The sequence below is a fragment of the Lynx canadensis genome, chromosome D1 (genome assembly GCF_007474595.2).
Source record: "Lynx canadensis isolate LIC74 chromosome D1, mLynCan4.pri.v2, whole genome shotgun sequence".
Lineage (NCBI taxonomy): Eukaryota > Metazoa > Chordata > Mammalia > Carnivora > Felidae > Lynx > Lynx canadensis.
Genome location: NC_044312.2, coordinates 67,447,232 through 67,472,023, shown reverse-complemented (window position 1 = coordinate 67,472,023; position 24,792 = coordinate 67,447,232). Strand labels below are relative to the sequence as shown.

The window sequence follows — 24,792 nt, the reverse complement described above, 5'->3', positions numbered from 1 at the left end:
ATATAGATGGAATGGAATATAGAATAATGCCAGTGTACTGCACATGGCAACGGTACATAAAGATTTGCAAAACCTTCATTTTAGTTGTTGCATACACACGTGTGTATACTCAACTATGATGTAAAATCTATTTCTGTGGCTAACAATCAAAAAGTTTAGGGGCGCCTGGGTGGCGCAGTCGGTTAAGCGTCCGACTTCAGCCAGGTCACGATCTCGCGGTCCGTGAGTTCGAGCCCCGTGTCGGGCTCTGTGCTGACTGCTCAGAGCCTGGAGCCTGTTTCCGATTCTGTGTCTCCCTCTCTCTCTGCCCCTCCCCCGTTCATGCTCTGTCTCTCTCTGTCCCAAAAATAAATAAACGTTGAAAAAAAAATTTTTTTTAAAAAAAAAAAGTTTACATAACTTCTACACTATAGTAACTTCAACAAGTAAATAAAATAGGGTGATGTCAAGATATTAGAGAAATGATAGCCATTAAAATGAAAATCTAGGGAGAAAAGGTGAAATAATTGTTTTTCAAACCTAAGAGTTAATACGACTAACCTGATTAATCTGAAGAGCTTCCTTAAACCAATCTGAAGCCTCATAAAAATTTCCTTTATCTCTAGCCATGGCTCCAAGGCGCAGATAGCCTAAAAATATACATTTAAAAGTTTTTACGTTTAAAATATTATCTATAAAAGACAATAATTTTAAAGCCGTACTTTTGAAATGATTTCTGTTAATACATTCACACAATGAACAGAAAAATCCCATAGGTAAAAAAAATTGAGCACCAATAAAACTAATTAATAATCTCACAAGTTAAAGAGCAATTCTGTTCCTATCAAGTCACTGTTTGAAATCTCAGATTTATTTCTTCCACTCTATTCCAGTGTTCACATCCTGGTCCAAGCCCTTATCTCCAGCAAAGTTATTTCAAAACTCAGAGCTGTTCTGTTTCCAGTTTCTCTCTGATGCACAGTACTGTCACTTTTTCTTAAAAAGCTGCTTGTCATAGGCAAAATAGTGAAAGCATGGACTACTAGGGATTACTAGTTAGAAAACCTGGGCTCTAATTGTGGGCTTCCACTTAAAGAACAGTAAAAAGGTGCCGCACAAATGTAAGTTGTTATTTTCTCCAGAAACTAATAATGGTTTACTACTACCCATCAAACCAAATTCAGCCTGGCATTGAACTAAATCTGATTTTTTTAAATCACTTTTGTATCCATAGCAGCATGACAGGGGCCAAGTTAATAGCTCCTGATTTAACCAGAGTCAAAATATCATAGCTTTAAGTACTTTTAAGGGAAATACAGTATTGCAAATCATTTTTAATTAAAAACTGTCTGAATTTTACATCTACGATGTAAAAACTCAAAGTAGGACATTTTAGTAATAATTATTTTGAGGTAAAGCAGTGCTTTTTCTCACTATTATAAACATTGCAAAAATGCGAATATGAAATTAGAGCAGGAGCATCAGAAAAGTATATCTAGCACCAAACATGCCAAGGAATTGTTCAAAGTCTAATAAAGGTAGCTGGCACACTGAAGATCACCTACTTTATGAAATATGGTTCAACTCATTTTTAGTTGTTTCTTTTAGTTTCTAGCATAAATTTAAGTGAAGCTGCATCTTTTTTATTTTTTTAAGGCCACAAATTTGCCTTGAAGAAAAGGCGACATGATAACCTTCATATTTTTTTACTATTGGTTCTAAGAAAGATTTTTTTTTCAGGCTAAATTTTTGCTGCTGTTGTGGGAATTTTAATTCATAAAAAAAAGTTTACAATTCTTACAGTCAACATAATTAGGATGTTCCCGTAAGATGTTTTTATATAGTTTTTCAGCTTCGTGGAATTCACACATTGCCTCATACAGCCTGGCTAAATTGTACGATGTTGTAACAGAAATGGCATTATAATAATGTTCATCATGCTCAGCTTCTGCCTTTGCACGATCCAATGATGCCAAAAAATATTTCTATGAAAAAAAAAGAAAATTACATTGTTAAGACTTAGTTGGTACATCTAAAAAGGTGTGTGTTCCACCTGACAGTATGTAAGAACTGAATATTTCTATTTTCCTACCTTTGCCTCCCCTAGATTTCCAAGTCTAAAATGGAGGGCACCCACATTATTCAGAATCTCTGGCGGGACATCGGCCTGCACTTTCTCCTGAAGGATCCGTGTAGCTGTTCCATAGGCTGAAAGGGCACCCTGTATTTTCATGGTGGAGAGAATTCGGTGTAAGTGAAAATGAAAGGGAGAAACACTATACCACGCTTTCAAAAAACACATTATGTAGGAGACAAAAAGCACTGTTAAAATACCTGTATATCAGTCTGTTCTAAGATTTGTGCCAATTCAATCCAAGCTTCAACGTCATCAGGATACTGTTCTGTGACCTTCTTCAAATGGCCCTGGGATAAAAGAGATCATTAAGCTAAAGCAGGCTTAATTAAGCAACTACAGGCCGTCAAAGTAAAAAGTGGTAGCTACTCTACCTTGTTTAATACGTCAACTGTTCGTTATTTCAACTGGAACAAGCTCGGCTAACAAAACTGCTTCCATCATATCTCTACTAGCAATAACAAGAATGAGGAATGACAGTCTAGTGATAATGGAGAATAGCTAAGATTTTTTAAAATGTACCTTAGCGATATCTCGTTTTTCTTGATCTTCTGAGGCAGCATATAGAGAGCCAAGAATTTTCATAGTTTCATAATTATTAGGATAAGCTTTCAAAACTTTCTCAAAGCACTGAGATGCATTTTCTTTGTCACCTCGATATATATACATTTGTCCCAAGCCAAAAAATGGCAGCACAAAAGAGGATGAGGCAAATTGTGTGGCTTGATAGTAGTACTGGAAAGCTTGGTCATAATCTTCCTAAAAAATGAAAATAAAACAAGACCAACAGTATGTACGAAAGATTCTCTGCCTTCTTTTTAATGTAGAAAAGTTTTGAAAGACTTGAAAACCTATAAAACAAAAGAATTAGCTATTTGGAGAAGGTTGGAAATGACCTTACCTGAACGTGGAATGATCTAGCCAGCTGATAGCAACTTTCTGCTTGCATAGCCTCCACTTCTGTATTATGGAATGCATGGAGAGCCAAGTGCTGGACTTTACTATAATCCTGAACAAGGAGATCCAGAAACCAAATGAGTAAATTCAAACAACTCAAACAGTCTCAATCATAAGGCTTCCTCAAATTTCATTTTTAAAATGTGTTCACTGAATGAACAATAACAGCACAATACCTAGAATTACAAATCATTTTTCTCATTCCCCTTGCTGATAACTTCAGGGAAGATGGGAACTAACATTATTTACCCAGAACTTAATATCTACCCATTATATCTCTTACTTCATTTAATCCTGCAACAATCCTTTGAGGTATCCGCCGTATTTTTGTGATGAGAAACCCTGAGAGGTCAAGTCCCTTATTACTAGTAAAGGGAACAATTACAATTTATTGAGAACTATTATATACCAAGCACTGTGGTAGGTATGATATTTACATTAGTTCTAGGCTCAGTCAAAAATCTTGCAAAGATTGTCATTATTATCATTTTATTGATGGGGAAATGGAGGCTTAAAGAAATAAAGTGTATTGTGGAAAAGCTAGAATCTGAATACAATTTTTTTCTTCCCGACACCAAAGAAATGTTCTAACACATGAGGGTAGCAAGCTTAAGTGACCAGATTTGAATTCAGCTCTATTTGAATACATGGGTCATGACTTTCCCATGGGTCATGACTTAATTTGGATTACCGAGCTAATCTCCTGAGAATCTCAAAGTCAGAGTTTATACATCAGGGATAGGAAACAACTTTCTGGTTTTAATAAGGATATGTTTTACCCATTTGGCTATAAGTCTGGTTTTAATAAGGATATGTTTTACCCATTTGGCTATAAGTCTGGTCTGGAGAGCCTCTGTTTGGTCAATGGACAGTTTCAACTTTTTTTTTTTTAATATTAGGAATAATAATGTAATTGTAGTTTTAACAGTAACTCTTTCCCATTAGATAAGTATTTAATATGCACATTACATTTAATTCTAAATGCCACTCCTCAAATCCTATAAAGTAGGTATTTATTACTGTTTTACAAGTAAGGAAATATAAGTTTAGGGAAATTATCTGCCCAAAGCAACATAACTATATAGTGGTGATACCTGAATTTGAACTAAATAATTCAAACTCTACACTCTGAATTATTTTGCACAGCCTTTTAGCTAAATTTATATATTGGTCCCTGGGATGAGGGTAAAGGTCAAATGTTGGGTTTGGAATATACTTTTTCTATTTTTGTTACTCCTTGACTCATGACATATCTCTTAGGGAATAAAATGATTCTACTTTGAAATTCAACATAAAAAGTATTGAAGATTACATTCCAATTTAAAGTCCTCATTCACATCTCTTTGATTTCCCCTCACGCCCCAATTTTTGTCCTTAATCCACTCTGCATTCTAGCTGCTTCTCTTTCCAATCAAACAACCAAGCTCAGTTCTCAGTTCTTTCTGGAGGTCTGTGGTAATTGCTCCAGGAGTCACCATGGCTCCTCCCATTTCTAAACCTACTTTACTAGTTAATTACTGAGTGTCTGGGATATTAATTAATAATACCTTTCCCCCCATCTGGTTAAATGATTCCTCTACAGGGGAGGCAATGCAGTGTAGTGGGCAGAGAATTGAAATACTACATCTCAACTGTACTATTTGCTAGATGAGTGAATTTTGGCAAGTGGTCTTACTTAACTTTCTTTTTAAAAAAATTTTTTTTAACGTTTATTCATTTTTGAGAGACAGAGAGAGACAGAGTGCGAGTGGGGGAGGGCAGAGAGAGAGAGGGAGACACAGAATCCAAAGCAGGCTCCAGGCTCTGAGCTGTCAGCACAGAGCCCGACAGAGGGAGCTCGAACTCACGAACTGCTAGATCATGACTTGAGCTGAAGTCAGACACTTAACCGAATGAACCACCCAGGTGTCCCCCAAATTTAAAGTGGAATCCTTTTCATTTGGTTCAAGAATGCTGTCCTAACAGCTGTGAGCAATGACTATTAAATATATATTCAAATATTTAGGATTATCAGTCCTTTGTTTTTTTCAGTAAAAACCAAACTTACTGTAACTGTTTTATCTGAAACAGTAACACTTTAAGTACTTATAAGATACATTTCCATCTTCTCCCTAAATAATTGCCTTTTCATACTATAAAAGTTACAGCATAAAGCTTAAATAATTAATTCATTATGAACAGCAAGTATGCTTTCTATAGCCAGAGGAAGTACAGCATTACGGTTAATAGCTGTATGACCTTAGGCTATAACCTCTGCCTCAATTATTCATCCACAAAATGGGGATAATATTAACTATCTCATAGGAATGTTGTGACTATTATACAAATTCATGGAATGCATTTTTTGAAAAATCTTATTTAAGTAATCTATACACCCCACGTGGGGCTCACACTCACAACCCTGAGATCAAGAGTCACACGTTCTTCTGACTGAGCCAGCCAGGTACTCCCACAGAATGCATATTTAATAGTACTTGGGGGGTACCTGCATGGCTCAGTTGGCTAAGTGTCTAATTCTTGATTTTGGCTCAGGTCATGATCTCACAGTTCATAACATTGAGCCCCATATTGGGCTCTGTGCTGACAGGGTAGACACTACTTGGGATTCAATCTCTCTCTCAAAATAAATAAACATTTTAAAAAGATAACAGTACTTGCATATTAGTGGCAATAATCATGGTGATATAGTATCTATTATTAATAAGGATTAATACAGTTAGTGAACTTTTACCTAACTTGCTATTTAGTTTAAAGTTCTTAGTACAGTTTAGTACCTGGTTTCCATATGGCAGATAAAACTTTCATACTTACTGTATAATAACTTTGCCAATGAAATACCGAATTTTAACATTCAAAAAAATCTAAAATACCATTGCTTCTACAGAATTAGTGGCAACTTTCAAAAATACATCTTGATCAATATGCAAAAACAAAAAAACTTCAATGACTCATTGGTTGCCTAGACAAGTATGTCCAAACACCTTATATCACACCAGTGTCCCACCATCTGGATCCAATGCATTGTCTATCATGAGCCCACCATATGCCATGCTTTTACTAAACTACTAAGAATATTTCATAGATCTGTACCTTTCCCTTTTCAACTACCTAAAGATCTCCTCCTAAAAACCCAGTTCAAGGGCTGTTCCTTCTTGGTGAAAACCTCCTTAACCACTTGATCACTTCCTCTTTCGTTTTTCTACTACAGCAGGGTAGAGACCTTTATTTCTATATTTACATTTGTTTACATGTCTGCATTTTCTATGAAACTGAACTCCTGAGTACAGAAACTCTATCTTATTGGTCTCCACATCCCTATCACAGTGTTAGGTATAGTATAAAGGGTCAATAAATATAAAATGAGTGAATGAATGAACAAACATACCCACCCCCAATTAACTAATACAAACTCTAATCTGAAAAAACCTCCTGAGATTTTTAATTTTTTTTTCCAAGTTAAAAAGTAGAGTATCAACTTTTTAGTTGAAACAAATCAGGATTTAAAAGCAAACAACTTTAATAAATTGAGTTCTCTTACCTTTTTGAAGAAAAAGTGATTTGCCAAATGGTTCAATACCATGGGGTTGCTAGGATCAATAGTATAGGCTCTGGAAAGAAGCTGGACACCATTTTTGATGGAATCAGCCTAAAAGAAAAATGATGACAACAGGGCCATTATTTAATCAGCATTTTTTTTTTGAAATTTAAATTTTTTTAATGTTTATTTATTTTTGACAGAGAGAGAGATAGAGCATGAGTTGGGGAGAGGCAGATAGAGAGGGAGACACAGAATCTGAAGCAGGCTCCAGGCTCTGAGCTGTCAGCACAGAGCCCAACGCAGTGCTCGAACTCAAGGACCTCGAGATCATGACCTGAGCCAAAGTCAGACGCTCAACTGACCGAGCCACCCAGGCACTCCTAGCATCTCTGAAATTTAAGAGAGCAAGCTGAGGACGAGGCGTTTTGGAGGTGGATTCCTTCATTTAAACCAGAGGGATCAGGGCGCCTGGCTGGCTCAGTTGTTAAGTATCTGACTCTGCCTCAGGTCAGGACCTCATGGTTCGTTTAATCAGCATTTTTTGAAAATTTTCTTTATAGTCTGAAAAATAGGTTATATAAATCTAAGTTCAGACACCAAACATAGCTCTTATTTAGTTAACATTCAGCAGGGATAAAAAAAATTTCAAATACTGAGTTAAATTGTTAGAACCTCCCTCACAAAAAGTCCCCTCCTAGTTTTATAGATTTTAGCTGTCTTCTTGGTGTGGCAGATGTTTGTGGATTACCCAACAGCTTGTACACCCTTCTTACCCTGTTAACAGAGGCCAGACTTTACAGCCTGTGGAGGTTTTTTAATTTCAGGAAGGAAAGTTCCCTTTTCCTCTTTACAAACCTCAGGGGATGAATGATGACTGATCTAAAACAGTTAAGATAATCTATTTCCCTTCTCTGGGGATTGGCCCAGGCACTTCTAAACTGGGGGTAATGTCATTTTTTTCATTATCACAACAGGGCGGATGTGCTGGCATGTAGTGGGCAGAAGTCAGGGATTCTGCTGATCAGCCTACCAACGGGTAGGATAATTTCCCATGACAAAAAACTATCTAGCCCCATATGTCAATAGTGCTGAGAAACCCTGATAACCCTGTCTAGACAATTATACACAAGGGGAAGCATGATGGAGACAGAACTGCTCTAACAGAAAGCCGTTTATCCTTTCCCTTTCCTCCCTCCATATCAGGCTCATGAAATGATGAGATGCCTGGAGATGCAGCAGCTATCTTGCAACTATGAGGTGACAGACATGAGAAGAAAAATCCACATACTAAGGACAGAAAGATGTAAAACTTTGGGTTTAATGATACTGAGGTGCCAAATCCAAGACCTTAGATAGCTGGTTTAGTGGATGATATAACCCCTCATGTTTAAGTCACTGTAGTATGCTTTTTGTTACTTGCAATTGAAAGCATGCCAAACTGATATACAACCTACCAACTCCTCACCTGAAATTCTGAAATCCAAAAACTTCTTAAAACACAAGCTGTTTTGTAATCTTGCAGTAAGCTCACTTGGTGGCAAAACTTTACCTGAATTGTGAGGTTACCCTATTAGTGTGAACAGTCACTCACTCTGACACAGAAATACATGTTTGCATTTGGGGTGGTGTCCTAATACCTGGGTATTATATATTATGCAGTCCAGGCATCATATTACAGTTCTATTACATGAAATCTTCTTATTAAATGTTTATTTACTTAATTTGAGAGAGAAAGGGGGGATGGAAGAACAGAAAGAGGAGACAGAGAATCCCAAGCAGGCTCCACACCGTCAGCACAAAGCCTAATAATGCAGAGCTTGAACTCACAAAATGTGAGATCATGACTTGAGCCAAAACCAAGCATCAGATGCTTAACCAACTGAACCACCCAGGCATCCCAATAACCTATTACCTGCAGTCTTGACCTCTAAAACACTTTGGCCTCAAGAATTTTAGATAAGGAACAGTAAGTCTGACAAATCAGTCAGGAAATTTTTTTTTCACTCACATACCTCTTTATTGTTGAGTTCTAGTACAGCCAGTCCAACCAATGCTCCCACACATTTGGAGTTGAGTTCCAGGGCTCTGCTGAATGCCAGACGAGCTTTTTCCAGTTTGTTAAGTTTCACAAAGCAATGGCCCATTCCTAAACGAACTTCCGCTAAAAAAACAGTCATTCAGTCTGTCAAACTAGGACATTTTTAGGGTTCAAATTAAACAAAATACTTAAACATTGAGCCTCAAAATCCTGAAATTAACCTCAGTATATTTACACTACAAAATCTTCTGGTAGACCACAAACTTGCTTTCAGTGGATAGTATACCATACTGCTCTCCTCCTTTCTCATCATAAACAGAACACCTACAATACTGGTACTTCTCGTCTTCTAGCACTCCTGGTTACACTCTACCTTCAGTGTCTTAATTTTTGAAGAGAAATTTTTAAACAGAGAGCAAAAAGCTTCAGTAAGGTCTTCAATATCGTGCCTGACTACATGCACATACTGTCATTCTCTTCAGAGCTATGCTTACACATGCTCCCCAATTTTAAGGCCATGCCAAAACTCTACCAGGTTCCCATGAAGGGTCAACCTCTCCACTGGTTGGTCATGAGATCTCACCCCTTCTCATTTATTTAAGGACACTGCTTCAGCAAACCTCTCCTCTTTTTCCTGCATTATCAAATTTTCTATATCAGATCATTCTCATCCATATACATTCTCCCATCTTAAAAAGATCTCTTGATTCCATTTTCCTTTCCAATTGTCAACCCACTCCTGTTCTTCCCCTGAGAACAAAAGTCCTTGACATATCTATCTACAGGTGTGTGCTGCCTCTAATAACTTTCCTTTTCCATTATCTTCTTAAATGCATTCCAACAAGGATCTCACCCCCACCATTCCAGTAAAACTGCTTTTATCAAGGTCACTAATGCTTAGTATGCTGCTGAATTCAATGATTGATTCTCAGTCCCTACTTTACTTGACCTAACAATAGAATGTGATACTGTCTGATGTCTTGTCCTGGAAACATTTTACACTGGATTTCAAGGACATTGCACTTACTCTCTTTTCCTCCTACATCTGGCTGCTCCTTCTCAGGCTCCTTTGCTGCATCTTCCTCATTTCCCTAACTTCTACAATGCCAGAATGCCCTAGAACTCCATCTTTGGGCCTCTTTTCTACCTACACTCACTCCCCTAGCGACCTCATAGTTTCATGGCTTTATACACCACCTATATGTTGATGACTTCCAAATTAATTACTTCAGCTCAGACCTCTTTCCTGAACTACAGCCCTCCTGACCTCTCCAGTTGTACATCTAAAAGGTATTTTAGGGGCGCCTGGGTGGCGCAGTCGGTTAAGCGTCCGATTTCAGCCAGGTCACGATCTCGCGGTCCGTGAGTTCGAGCCCCGCGTCGGGCTCTGGGCTGATGGCTCAGAGCCTGGAGCCTGTTTCCGATTCTGTGTCTCCCTCTCTCTCTGCTCCTCCCCCGTTCATGCTCTGTCTCTCTCTGTCCCAAAAATAAGTAAACGTTGAAAAAAAAAAAAATAAAAAAAAAAATAAAAAAAAAAATAAAAAAAAAATAAAAGGTATTTTAAAATTTTCATGTTGAAAAATAATTCTTCTTGAGCTATTTTCCAGATATACTAAAATGTAACTCTACTCTTACAGTCGCTTATGCAAAGGAGTTACCTTTGATCCCTCCTTTGGCCCATACATCACACCTACTCTGTCAGTTGCTCATATATCACATCTACTCTGTCAGTTCGTCCTTCAAAGTATACATAGAATCTGATCACTTATACCTCCACTACTGCCACCCTAGTGCAAGCCACAATCATCTCTGACCCACATGACCGCAACAGCTTTCTGCCTGGTCTCCCTACTTCTATCTTTGCCCCCCTGCCCCACTCTAGTCTCAGCCCAGAAGCTCAAAATGATCCTTTCAATATGAGTCAGATCATGTTACTTACTCTTTTGCCCAAAGCCCTCCAATGGCTTCCTATGTCTGTCAGAGTAAAAGCTAAAGTTCTTATACTAATCTATTATGCCTTACATGACTGGTCCTTGGTTATATCTTTGACTCAGTTCTTACTACTTTTCCTCCTCATTTTCCCTCTTGATTCCAGACACACTAGCTTCCTCACTGTTCTTGAAACCTGCTAGGCCCACTCTTTCCTCAGAGCCTTTGTATCTCCTATTCCCCCTCTCTGGGAATAATCTTCTCCCATTTAATCTACATGCTTATTATTTTAAGGTTTTTACTCAAATGTTACTGTTTCACTGACATATTTTCCTGATTTTTTTCTAAGCAAACCCCCAGTTCTTCTCATATACCTTTTCTGCTTTACTTTCCTTTTACCACTATCTTGCACAGTTTATATTTTACTCATTTTATCTTCTCCACTGGAAAATGAATTCCATGGGGGCAAGGATTTTTGTCTCTTTGGTTCACTGCTGCATTCCTTGGGTCTAGAACAATGCCTGGCACATAGTTGATTCTCAATAAGATTTGCTAAATCACTGATTTTCAATAGAAAAATACTGTAAGAACAAAAAGATTATAAGATGATCTGCTATTCAGCTTTTGGATCAAACATAAAATTTTTAAAAAATTTCAATTCTTTCAACAACCCTATAGCATCTTTTCACAACTAACTTCATAGGCAACTGTCAAATCCTCAATATTTTCACTTGGATCATACACAGCTTAGACTTAAAGTTTTTCTCTTACCTGGACATCCTGGGTTAGTACGCAATGCTTTCTTATAGTAAGCAAGAGCTCCTCTGTAATCCTTCTTGTTGAATGAAATGCAAGCTTTCCCTAAATGATTTTTAAAGATAAACATGAGTTGTTTAAAAAACACAAGTCTCATACGCTCTACATGAACTCACCTAAATCAAATACATCTCTGAATAAGAAATACTTGAATACGGTAAAAATGATTTCATATCAAAACCTGTTTTCCATAAGAATATATTAATATATGCTTATAAATAAAAGTCATATTAAATATTATAAAACAATAAGTAAAAGAGCTGACCGTTGTCCAAATAGAAATTGCTTATTGACTCTTTAGAAGTGGATTACAGATTATTCTTAACTGGTATAGCTTCTATTCATGTAGCTTAAAAAGAAACAATGATCATAGATCACTGTAGATCTTATTTATTTACGTATTTATTTATTTATGTGACAAGGAGGGCACAAATGAACAAGGTATAGAGGGGGAGAAGGAGAGAGGGAGAGAGGGCAGGAGGGAGGAGGGAGGGAGGGAGAGAGGGAGGGAGGAGAGAGGGAAAGAGGGAGAGAGGGAGACAGAGAGAGAGAGAGAGAGAGAGAGAGAGAGAGAAAGTGGGGCTTTCCCAAAGTGGGGACTACTGTTTTTTTTTTTTAACCCGAAGCAGGGCTCGTGTTCACCGGAAGTGGGGCTTGAGCTTACTGGATGCGGGACTCAAACTCAGTAACCCACTAACTGTGAGGTCATGACCTGAGCCGCACTCAGATGCTTAACCGACTGAGCCACCTAGGTGCCCTGCAGATCGTTTTCATAAGGTAAAGCTCTTCTATGCTGCTGTCTAGGCCAAAGAAATATATTCCAGGCATATGATGAAAAACAGTTTCCTAAAATGGCTGCCAAAAATGACTTACCAAGAAGGGCTGGAATATTATTTGGAGACTGGTTGAGTACAAAATGAAACTGTGCATCAGCCTGATCCATTTTGTCACCTTCCAGTAGGCAGAAGCAGGCTCTTCCTAACAAGTGGTTCTGAAAAAGTAATACATCATCTTAGACTTGACTTTACCAAAGACTAACCATAATTTACCATGAATAGACAACAATAAAATGAAAACTATATAGGAAGGAGGTGGAGTATCACACAAATTCTTCTATTGACTATAATGTGTTTGAACTACCAATAGGTAATTCTTAATTACAAATCAAGAAATTATCCAGAAATGCAGGTCGTCTGTGCCAGGAACAATAACGAAAAGAAAAGTTAGACTCCTTAAAATATGCCTGAAATTCACCTGGAGATGAAAGAATTATTGACTCAACATGTGGATAAGTTTTGTGTATGCTAAATTTGCCCACATTACTTCAACAGTACAACAACCAAAGAAATTTCCATTTTAACAAGGAATTCCTTCTTTTGACTATTTATTATCAACCACGTTATTTTAAGAAAAATTCTTTCAAAAAAAAATCTGTTGCCTATCACACACATTTTATTTCATGTGGTATTTTTTTTCCCTTTCATAAATTCAAAGAAATCTTATTTTACCTGATCATACATAATAATTTTATCGGCCATGGTATACAACAGGGTTGCCTGTGTAATAAGATCTTTCTTATTATCCTTATTCTTTTCCTTCCGAGCCTGTTGTACATAATAGGCTGCCAATGTATCCAAGCAGGTCATCTGGTCTTTCTCATGGTCTCTATAGTCCAAATTGCCATCTATACGTGCTGCTTCCAACAACTTTACAAACTCTTCTGTTTTTCCTTGCTTGTAATATTCCAGCTAAAAGGTAAAGAATCAGATTAGGATTATTAAAGCATATGTCCATACAAAAAGATGCATACAAACATTTACAGCAGCTCTGTCTGTAATAGCCAAAAACTGGAAACAACTCGATTGTTGATCAACAGGTGAATGGATAAACAAGCAGTGGTAATCTGCTTGTGGTATAATGGCTGCTGCTCAGTAGAAAAAAGTAAAGAACTACTCATACATACTACAATGTGGATAAATCTCAAGATGATTATGCTGAGAGAAGACAGACCAAAGAGTACATATTGAAATGATTCCACTTGTATAAAACTCTAGAATATGCAATCTTTAGCAACAAAAGCAGATCAGGTGTAGGCTAAGCACCATGGGGGGTGGGAAAGAGTCTGGAAGAAGGTTTTAGGGAGTGATGGATATATTATTCTTGATTGTGGTGGTGATTTCACAGGGGTGAAATATGGTAAAACATTTCAAATGGTACATGTCAAAGATGTGCAGTTTATCATAGGTGAATTATGCCTTAATAAAGCTGTTAAAAAAGTGATAATCACTATCAATGTTTTCAAATTACTACTTAGCTAGCAATAGTTGATTTCTTTTTTTTTTTTTTTAATTTTTTTTTTTCAACTTTTATTTATTTTTGGGACAGAGAGAGACAGGGCATGAACGGGGGAGGGGCAGAGAGAGAGGGAGACACAGAATCGGAAACAGGCTCCAGGCTCTGAGCCATCAGCCCAGAGCCCGACGCGGGGCTCGAACTCACGGACCGCGAGATCGTGACCTGGCTGAAGTCGGACGCCCAACCGACTGTGCCACCCAGGCGCCCCGCAATAGTTGATTTCAAACTAAATCAGAGCCCAAGAGAAAAAGCAATAAGGAGAGGGATAAGGATACAGAATTCTAAACAGAAAAGTTAGGCTCTGGTTCTAGATCTATCGAAATTATCCATGACTTTGGGCCTGCTGAATAACTTCCTTGGGCATTTGTTTCATTTATTAATACTAAAAAGAATATTCATCATTCATTAACTACTATGAGCCACAGACTGCACCAGGAGCTTTACATACTTATCTTTAATCTACACAATCTACTACAATCTAATCTACTACAATCACTCTTAAAGTGAATACTAACATCACATTATAGATGAGAAAACAGGCTCAGAAGGTAGATCATTTGTCTAAGGTCACACAGCTAGTTAGCAGCCAAGTAGGAATTTGAACAAAGGTCTCTCTGATCCCAAAGCCTACACTCTTTTCTTTGTACCATACTACAGCCCACAATGTTTCATCAATTTTACCACAGGTACCATGCTAATACTTCAATCTTCCATTTTTTTCTGTAAGTGCTGTTAAAGAAGGCATTACACTACAGAAAATCTAAATTCCCTCTGGCTTTAAAAACTATGTGACAAGCATTAATGGCTTGTTCTCCACAGACTAGGAAAACGACACTTCAGAAAGGCACTATTGTCACTAAAAGCATTTCTCTGTAAATCTATATCTAAGAAATTCTTTACAGTTAAGTTTGAGCACTGGATATAAGTTCAATTCTAGATCTACTTCTACCTTTCAAGATAATATAAGGTACCTCCTATGTATCTTTACATGAAAGTGACCTGTGGCACACTTGCTTTGCAAAAATGAATGCAGTATATGTTGTATTATATTACCAGAATAATCTACTAGGATGTTCTCACAAAAAGGAAACATTAGGCAGTCAGTTCTGGGGAGAGTGAAGGATGTTAGAATTTTAGGCTCTCTGAAGTGATTCTCCTGACAATCTCCAGGAGGGTTTATGTTGTGGAAGGGATCAAAGAGGACAAAAAACAAGACTGAGATAAACTTCACCCCAAAGAGCTTTTGTGAGCGAGCCTGGAATGTAATCACTTTCTAAAGTATTTTATGGGAAATGTTTTATTGTTATGGACAACACCACTAAGTAATGTTTACATGGTGGTATCTTGTTTTTTCTCAGATTATCTACAAACCATAAGCCAGTCTTCACTGAGTAATTAATAAATAATCAGCACAGAATACTGTTTAATGTAAATGAATTTTGCCTTTACCAACCCATACTAATTTACCAGTGGACTAGCACATCACTTGGGAAACTGGTCTTCTTGTTCTATAAATGGTAATACAATTAACTTCCACACACATGGTACAATTTACTTATCATGCTCCCAAGCTGGCTATTACTGTATCTGGAAATAGAAATCATAGGTTTTTCCCAGTCAACATATAAAAAATATTTGTTACATGAACACTGACCGCCAAAGCAATCCATATGTGCAGTTGTGTGTGTTCCTGTTTCAGAATACTGATAACTTCGTCTCCCTCCGGTAACTGATCGAAGTCAAGTTCAATGACCTAAAACACAAAATGTAGGTTTTAACTTTTATTTCTTCCTTAAATTCACATTTCTTCTTTGCTGCTTTTCAGAATATACATCAATATGGATACACAGAGGGTTTGTGTTCACTTTCAATAGGGATGAGCAAATATATGTTAAGAAATGTTTAAGGCACACATGTCAAATAGGTCATATGGTAATATTAAGATAAAAGCATAGAGAAGCCAACAAAAACCGCTAGTTGTCTTCAAATCACCAGAACTATAAAATGTTCCAAAAGCTTTGCTTGCTCAAAAATAACAAAACCAAACCCTGCTTAACACATAATACAGGTAGAGTGCAGAAAAGCACCCCAGACACTCTGATGCTATAGGTCTGACAACTTGAGAGGCATAATCCAGAGGCAATGCAAAGTTGAATGCCCCTGTACACATTAATCAGGGAGACAGCATTTGCGTGTCACCGACACTCCTGAAAGTGGGCACAAAAATTAACAGTAGGTGAACGTTCTGGAATTAGATAGTGGTTATGGTTACACAACTTTGCAAATACTACTGAAAACCAGTGGATTTGACGCTAAGTGAATTATATCTCAGTATCTTATCTCAACCCAACAAAAGTACAAGTATGAGATATATATATTGGATATAAACATCACTGCTGAGAGCTTTACTCAGACAAGCCCCAGACTACCCATGATGAGGCGTGGGAAGGGAGAGAGGGTTAAATTCTATCTGTGCACAGTGGAGGCTATATCTCTGGGTCTCTATTTCGCTGATGGAGCCGTGTGTGGAGGACACAGTGCACCATGACAGACGCGAGTTTCTAAGGGATAAAGGGCGACTCCTATGTACTCTCTGGGAAAGATAGTTTGAGCAGCAGAGAGACCACGGTGACATCAGCGCCCACCTCTTTTATCTGAGGTGCCTTACAATTTATCGGCACTCTCACATCCTGCGCCCGTGAATTAGGAAGAGAGCAGAGTACTGTAACAGACGAACAGGTAGGAAAGGAACTTTCAAGTACTCCTCGGGGTGGCTCCGAGGCTGCGGGGACGTGATGTTCCCAGCCTGGGAAGGTGCAGGAGCTGGGGAAGGAGGTGACTGGGATTTCGGCGGGGGATTTCGACCTGGGCTCCTGGGGGAGAAGGTGCTCTCGCTTAGGAGACGAAGTCGAGAGAAGGGGAGAGGAAGAGATCGTCCAAGTTCACGGCCCCCACCCTCCCCCATACGCGACACTTACCTCGTCAGTGTCCCGGAGGGGAATCTCGATGGAGCCCCGCGACATGATGAGATCAGAAGGCGAGCGGGCGTCTCGCCCCTCCGCTCCGCAGCCGGTACTCCTGGCTTCTGGCTCGTCCAGAGGCTAGCGGCCGCCCGGGATCAGGTCGTGACTGCCGCCCCGCGGCGCCGCCGGGGCTTCGGCTTCTCCTTCCCGTCAGCCGCTTAAACAACGAACAGCAGACGGCGTCCGGCCACTTCCGGCAGCCCCGCCCCCTGCCCCGGAAGCATTCCCCGCGGGAGGGCCTGTCGGACGGCAGGCTCAGCCTGTGTCTCTGATGTTTCCTTGATGATGTTTCCCTGACTCTGAAATGAAGGCGCCGAGGTTTTCGTTAGCGTGCCAGCTCCTCGGTGGGTCTGCGGCTTCCGAATCAGACCCGCACTGGCGCGGCGTGAATAAAAGCGCCGAAGGCGTAGCCGTCCCGCCCCGTGGTGGGCGGACGACGAATGAGGCTCGAGTTCGGGGCCTGGCCACTGACTGACGTGGGACCTCCGGCCAATTCTGGCAATAGTGTCCGAGCCGGACTCCGCCTCTGTGCCCCGGAGTTGGCCCATCTTTTCTTCTGTAGATTGCCGTGAATAATTCAATCATGCATTCCTCAACCCTGTCAGGGGCTCCTCCTTTAGCAGATATTAGGTGCAAGTCATACCTGTGCTACCTTTGTGATCAGTTTAAATGTAAATGTTCCAGTGAATTCTGTAATCATTATGACAGTTCTGTATTTTATGTGTGCGCGTGTGTTGTGTGTGTGTGTGTGTGTGTGTGTGCGCGCGCGCGCGTGTTTTCGGTTCTTGGAAGCATATGAGAATCTGCTGGATTTGTGATTTTAATAAAGTTGTTGAAGAATGTGATTAAACCTGTAATCTGTTTTGATTACATTATAGAATTCGATTAAATACGTTTTAATTACTGTTTTCAGTGTAGAATATGATTAATAGTCTGTAATCAATGTTTTCATTCAATCAGATAAGAATCTAAGTTTTTAAACCACGTCAATTTTACCTCCTAAATGCCTCTCAGGTGTATCTTCTCTTCATCTCACCACCTCCATTCTAGCCCGGAACCAATATCATCATTTTGATGCCTGGATTACTGCAGTGGTCTCCCGTTTTACCTAATACTCCATCCACTCCCCCTAAAAGCCCTAAATTCCAATCCAGCATCAGCATGTTATACACTTACCTTTTAAAAGCACCAACTCGACATTTGTATTTCCTCCTAACTCCCTCAAAAACTTTAAGTGGAAACTTTGTAAGCCTTTTTATGTGGAAACTTTGTTAAATTTGTTTTGGTTAGTTGAGTAAACTATTTCAACATTAAGGGCTGTGCTGTCCTAACATAATGCTAACTCTGTAATTAGTCATGTAATTTTAAATAAGCTAGGTGATTTACAGTTTTCTATTAGCCACACTTAAAAAGCAAAAGCAGGTAGATGAAGTTGATTTTAGTGACATATTTTATTTAACCCAATATATCCAAAATATAGTTTCAACAGGTAATCAATATAAAAACTGAGATAATTTACATTTTTATACAAATCTTAGAAATCCATTATGTACTTTACACTTACATGCTTTATTCTTAATTGCTTAATTTCAATTGGAAATTGATTTCATAAAATTTAGATTTCTTAAAATTTGCAGTTGCAAAAATAGATTCACATATTTGAGTTTTTCCAAGCATGCTTAAGTTTTCCAAAAACTGAAGCAATTATCAGTTTTAAATGTTCATTAAAAATAAATGAAATTAAAAATTCAATTCCTCAGTTGCATTAGCCATATTTCCAGCGCTCAATAGCCACATATGCTTAGTAAATACTGTTTGGGACAAAACAAGACAACATTTCCAGGAAATACTGCTTACTATATATTAATGTTTATAAAGTGAGCTTTGTACAAAAGTACACATATTGGTGAATGTTCTTCTCCATGCTCAAAACCTCCCTGGCCTTGAAGACCCTAGCAATATGTTTGAATTTGTCGTTGAGTTACTGACAACCAAAGGCATCCTAACTGATAATGCAGACATTATGACTGATTGAATAATAGGAGAATAGACTTAGATTGGGATTTGGAGGAAGTGATACTTAAGTTGTAACTGGGAAGATGAGTAAGATTTGGCTCCATAAAGGCTACAAGAGAGTGTGTACCAGACAGGGAACAGTGTGCTGGGGGAAGAGTTGGTGAACCTGAAAGAAGGCCATGTGGCTGGAACATAGATATGGGGAGCATAACATAAGTTGAGGGCAAAGACATAAGAAGTAGCCACATCATGCCCAGATTTATCCACATAAAGCAAAATTAGCACCTTCCCCTGCTTCCAATATGAGAAAGTATGTATGTCACATACCACAGTTAAGAAAATCAAAACACTTTGTGCTCTGAGGTAAGCCAAAAAAGGACAGTGTCATACTATCTATAGTCTCCAAAGTGAATAAAACCTTTAGCCTTTCTCGCATGTTACTGATTCCCTAACAAAAATAATTTAATTGCTGACTTTTGTAATGCTGACTTTTCTAAGTCTGATGATATGCAATAATTTGGGGGAGTATGGCAAACATATGAGAAAGTTGCTTTTTCCATTATGAACCATATAACCTTGGGGACCGTGTTTTGTGAACCAGTCCTTCTAAAGTTGAACTCACTTGTAAACTTTTGCAAGTGTTTTTCTAAGAAATCTTTTTTTTTTTTTTCTAAATGCTTTTGTCTCTGAGACTTCTTTTGGCAAAGGATATGTTATGGAGTTGGGATTTTATCTTAGGTGCAATGTAACTGAAAGTTTTAAGTGATGTGTATATGTTTCAATCAGCATGTGCCTGTGATAAAGAATTGGTTTTGTCATTTTAAAAGATTGTTCTGGTTACATTGTGTAGAATAGATTAGAGTGTTTGAGAGGATGTGGGCAGGCCACTTAGGAAACTAGTCCTGGTGACTGGCCAGGTAACACATGATAAACAGCTAGGAATAGGTTTAAGATTGTGGACATAGTATATCTCCATTTCTCTCTACCTCCACTATAGTCAATCAATCAATCAATCAATCAATCTTAATCACTAGGTCTTGCTAATGCATTATATATACAGGTCATTGAAAAAGTAGTGTCAGGAAGAACTTCCAGAGTTCTGGCATCAATTACTGGGTGATTGAAGAGTCATTTTCCAAGATAGAAATGATTATAGAGGAGTACGTTAGGGCAAGACTACATCACTACTTGGGTATCAGAGATATGTCTGAGACAGATATGAGACAGGTTGGATATACAGATTTGGAACTCAAAAGACAGTTTCTGGGCTAGAGAAAGAAGTCTGTGAGCTGCTCACATATAAATGAAATTTAAAACTATGGAATTGTGTAAGATAATCTAGGGAGAGGATGTAGAATGACAAAAGAAGGCCCCGACCAAGCTCAAGGCATTCTAGCATATAGTGGGCACGGAGGGGTAGAGGGTCTGCAGGGATCAGAATACTGGATAGAGAGAAAAATCACCTGACAACAATTGGGACCGAAATTGCGACTCTTTACTCTGGTACTTACAGGCAGCTTCTTATTTTTCCCTAAGCTTAGCAGATATGGACGATATAGGCATTTTAAACTATATAGATCTAGTTTTGGAATGAGTACAGAGATTTTATTTCAACTGGCGTGATTGTGCGGTGTTGCTTCACGAAATGCCATTCATCACGTTGGGCCTGAGTGCACCAGATGAAGTTAAAGCAATTAGTGTATTTGGTCAGTGTGGACTTTGTTGAGTACATACTCAAGAGAGACAGCTAAGAGTCTTTAGTTTTCTGTTGTTGGTTCTGTGGTTGGTTGCAGTGTTGGTAAATACATATGTTTACGCAATCCAAAGAGTGAGCTATTTTATAGGCTGATACAATATGCTAATTATTAAAAAGAGATAAAGAATAGTTGATCTTAAAGAATGTTTGACATCTTAAATCAGATCTCTTGTATTTATTTATTTATAAAGTGCTTAAGCTTTTTTTTTTAATGTTTATTTATTTTTGAGAGAGACACAGAGTGCAAGCATGGGAGGGGCAGAGTGGGAGACACAGAATCTGAAGCAGACTCCAGGCTCTGAGATATCAGCACAGAGCCTGACGGGGGGCTCAAACTCACGAACTGTGAGATCATGACCTGAGCCAAAGTCGGACACAACCTACTGAGCCACTCAGGTGCCCCTGGGCAGTTGTTTTATAATCTACACCATAATTTCCTCTGGGTTTTCAATAAACATTCATCTCTAAAACATGAGCTTATTTTTAGGAATTTAAAACTACATGAAATGCTCCCTTAGGTAAGAGCTGAGAACATAAAGGTAAACAGCCCTAATTTGATTGTCAGTGAAAAACTGTGATGGGAATCTTAGTTCTGGAAAATTAGAATAACCAGAAAATCCTCCAGTCGTAAAACACCTAGATATGCTGGATTAAAAACCCAACAAGAACAACATAGTAAATGTCCTTGTAAATGCATAGCTGAGAGATCTAATGATCTGAATAACAGGAATTTAAGCCTATAAGGGTGCCTGGGTGGCTCAGTCGGTTAAGTGTTGGACTCTTGATTTGGGCTCAGGTCATGATCTCATGGTTTGTGAGATGAAGCCCCCAGTTCATCTCTGTGCTGACAGAGCAGAGCCTGCTTAGGATTCTCTCTCTCCCTCCCTCTCTCAAAATAAATAAACATTAAAAAAATATTTTGAGGGGCGCCTGGGTGGCGCAGTCGGTTAAGCGTCCGACTTCAGCCAGGTCACGATCTCGCGGTCCGTGAGTTCGAGCCCCGCGTCGGGCTCTGGGCTGATGGCTCAGAGCCTGGAGCCTGTTTCCGATTCTGTGTCTCCCTCTCTCTCTGCCCCTCCCCCGTTCATGCTCTGTCTCTCTCTGTCCCAAAAATAAATAAACGTTGAAAAAAAAAATTAAAAAAAAATATTTTGAAAAGTAAAGGAATTTGAGCCTATACTAAGACTGCCCAGATAGCGGTGGATGCAAGAAGGATGTTGTTTTCCATTACTTCCAGGACTTGAGTTTTAATGCTCACAGAGACAGAATTAGAGGCTTTGGGCCCATGCTGCAAGCCCTTAAAAACTACACCCTCAGCACAAGGGGCAGTGGGTAGGGTGGAACTAAAGAAAAAAATCCTACCAAGACAGATGACAGTCTGGTGTCTGGATTTACAAGTTGCAAATGGTGGTGGTAGTGTGACAGAGGTGGTTGGGAGAGGGGTGTGAGAGTTTCACGTGAGAATTTGCAACCATGGGTCTGTATGTCAGGTAGGTTTGATGTTTGATATTACGTACTTGATCTGGGAATTCCCAAGGCAAGAAATTAATATAGGAAATATCCCTAAGTGTGTGGTATCTCTGGGATGCCTGAGCAACTTAATTAATCTTTTTGATTGATATGAATTAAGTCATAGTAATAAACAGGCATTGAATGTTTACTGTGTCAGCACTCTGCATGCTGAAACTCATTTAATCCTCGGAACAACCCTATGACATGCATACAGTAATCTGTCAACAGTGCGGAGCAATGAGGAGTGGCATCTGTCTCCTAGGATTCATGTGGAAATAAGATGAGGTATAATGGGATAGGTCAATGCTGATGTGACTCTTTGGAAACTGTGACCATATGCTTTATCCCTTGGGTTTTCTCACTTCAAGTAGGACACAGACTCTCAAACTCTTCTCTTCCCCTCTTTCTGGTCGTCCCTAAAGATAAGGAGCACAAGACCCCTTCTTGTTGTAAGGATTTTATTATTGATTCTTGTTGAAGGAAGGAAAGAATTTGAGGTGGCCTTAAAAATGGGAAGAATTTGAATAGGCTGAATGTGGAAAGAATGTTTCAAGCAGAAAGGATATTGAGCAAAATCTTAACAGCAGGAATAATACTTCTTAGAAAAAAATTTAATGTTTTTTTAAAAATTCATTTTTGACAGAGAGAGAGCATGAGCAGCGAGGGGTAGAGAGAGAGGGGGACAGAGGATCTTAAGCAGGCTCTGTGCTGACAGCAGAGAGCCCAATGCAGGGCTCGAACTCACAAATCACGAGATCATGACCTGAGCTGCAGTTGGATGCTCAGCCAACTGAGCCACCCCGGCATCCCAGGATTAATACACTTTAAAGGCCAGTGACAAGTAAACACATCACGGCATTAAAAGTTGATAATTCCTAAAAATAAAAAAAACAGAAACAAAACAAAAGAAACCAAAAGCCAAAAACCAAAAACCAAAACCAAACCAAACCAAACCAAAAAACAACCCACAAAAAACAAAACCGTTGATAATTCCTTGGTATCTGTCATGTATCCCATCTCCTCCAGGAAGCCTTCCTCGTTAACATCCTTCAAGATACTGTCCTTCCTCTGCTTCCTATTGTCTCCAGAAACAGCTTGGTATTGAACTACATTCAGTCTGGAAGAAAGGTATATGCCATGTGTCTATCACAGTTCATTTAAATACAGTTTTTGAATGTAGTCTTTTCTCCCCTCTGACTTTGCCCTTCCTGAAGGTTGGAAGACTTTTGGAATGCTCCCTTTTCCTAGTGTAAGGAACCTAGAAGGTGCTCAGAACATAAATAGATTTGGAACTGCTTTATAAAATCTCAGAAGCACAGCCAGGGATATTGTTTCCCAAAGCAAACGTACTCATGGAATTTGCATGTTACTGCTTTGTGTAGACAAAGCTTTCTGCTTAAGTGTTTAAATAAATATTTTGAAGATATTTTCAGAACCTTGAAAAGCGAAGATTGCTCTTCACATTCATTCCTAAAAGTTGCGAGAAGCATTACAAATTTGAGAAAAGATGGATTACTTTGACTGAATTATCTTAGGTTTTGTATATTAAACGGTCTTTATTTATAAAATGAGTTTAGAACTGTTTAAAAATACTTTTACCTGATTCTTTGTCTATCTTTATGTATGTTATAAACACATCACTGTGCTCTGGGACTTGTTAGGGCAAAGAAAAAATTAATGTGCTCCGGAGTGCAAATTCTTTTTACTTAACCCTGTGGTGACTTTCTGCCTCAACAAGTATGTTACAACTTAAGAAATTCTTTCCCAACTATCCTACCCACTTAACTCATTCTATGAGTGTGGAAAATCAACTTGACTGTGTAGTTTATGATGATCAAGTAGTGGCTTAAACAGTATAACCAAACTTAGACAATCTATCAGTGCTTTTGGCTGATGACATGAAGGGCAGGTCATACTGACATATTTACCCACAGTAGATAACTCCCGCTTGTGAGGCCTGTTTACAAAGACAATTGTAAAAAAAAAAAAAAAAAAAAAAAAGCACATTAGGATCAACATTTCAGTACTATTTTCATTTTAAAATAACTTCATTTTGTGGGGGAATAAAGGGAGAGTGTTTCAAGTTTGGGAGAGATTTTCCATTTTCATATTTTGGAGACAGGACTGTCCCTGGGATCGGTGCTTTTTAAACTTCTGAGTGTTAACGAGCATCACCTAGAGAGTTAGTTGAAACTTAGATTTCTGGACTCCATCCGTTTCTGATTTAGTGGGGGTGGGGTGGAGCATTTACTCCTCCAATGAGTTCTCAGGTGGTACTGATGCCCTCGGTCCAGGGGCCGCACTTTGAGAACCACAGTTCGGGGAGCCGTGGATTAGAGAATCCTAGATTCAGAACTCCACAAGCAAAGTTTGGCTTTCTTGAATGCTCACATTGTGGGAGGCACTGTGCAAGTCACTTTGCATATGGTCTGTCTGACTCACATAGCAGCCTTACAAGCTGGGAATGATTGTCCCTATTTTACAGATCAAGGAGTTGAAGCTCAGGACATTAATTAAGTAATCCACGATCACACAGCTAGTAAGTGGCAGAGCCATAGTTTGAACCTGGGCTCCTGCTAAAGTCTGCTTTTTCATCTGGACCAAAGTGCTTCTATTTCCAGATCCTTCCTCATGCAGGAATGACTTCTCTAACATCCCTGAACCATGGTTCTTTGGCTTCTGCTCAAAACCGTCACAGAGACGCACTCACTACTTCGGGAAGCAGGCCTTGTTGGGGGA

General features: G+C 38.9%; 1 protein-coding gene across 1 annotated transcript in view; it reads right to left on the bottom strand.

Moving 5' to 3' along the window:
- Window positions 1-16,973, bottom strand: part of CTR9 (CTR9 homolog, Paf1/RNA polymerase II complex component) — a 28,532-nt gene extending 11,559 nt beyond the window's left edge. The window contains exons 1-13 of the mRNA XM_030331838.2: window positions 16,725-16,973; window positions 15,401-15,499; window positions 12,900-13,139; window positions 12,265-12,382; window positions 11,347-11,436; window positions 8,621-8,769; window positions 6,609-6,716; window positions 3,015-3,122; window positions 2,636-2,872; window positions 2,314-2,403; window positions 2,072-2,200; window positions 1,781-1,964; window positions 541-629 (exon numbers count right to left, since the gene is read on the bottom strand). Coding sequence (XP_030187698.1) covers window positions 541-629; window positions 1,781-1,964; window positions 2,072-2,200; window positions 2,314-2,403; window positions 2,636-2,872; window positions 3,015-3,122; window positions 6,609-6,716; window positions 8,621-8,769; window positions 11,347-11,436; window positions 12,265-12,382; window positions 12,900-13,139; window positions 15,401-15,499; window positions 16,725-16,769 — 1,686 coding nt within the window. The 5' untranslated portion in view covers window positions 16,770-16,973. The remainder of the gene's footprint in view (window positions 1-540; window positions 630-1,780; window positions 1,965-2,071; window positions 2,201-2,313; window positions 2,404-2,635; window positions 2,873-3,014; window positions 3,123-6,608; window positions 6,717-8,620; window positions 8,770-11,346; window positions 11,437-12,264; window positions 12,383-12,899; window positions 13,140-15,400; window positions 15,500-16,724) is intronic.
- Window positions 16,974-24,792: the final 7,819 nt, after the last annotated feature.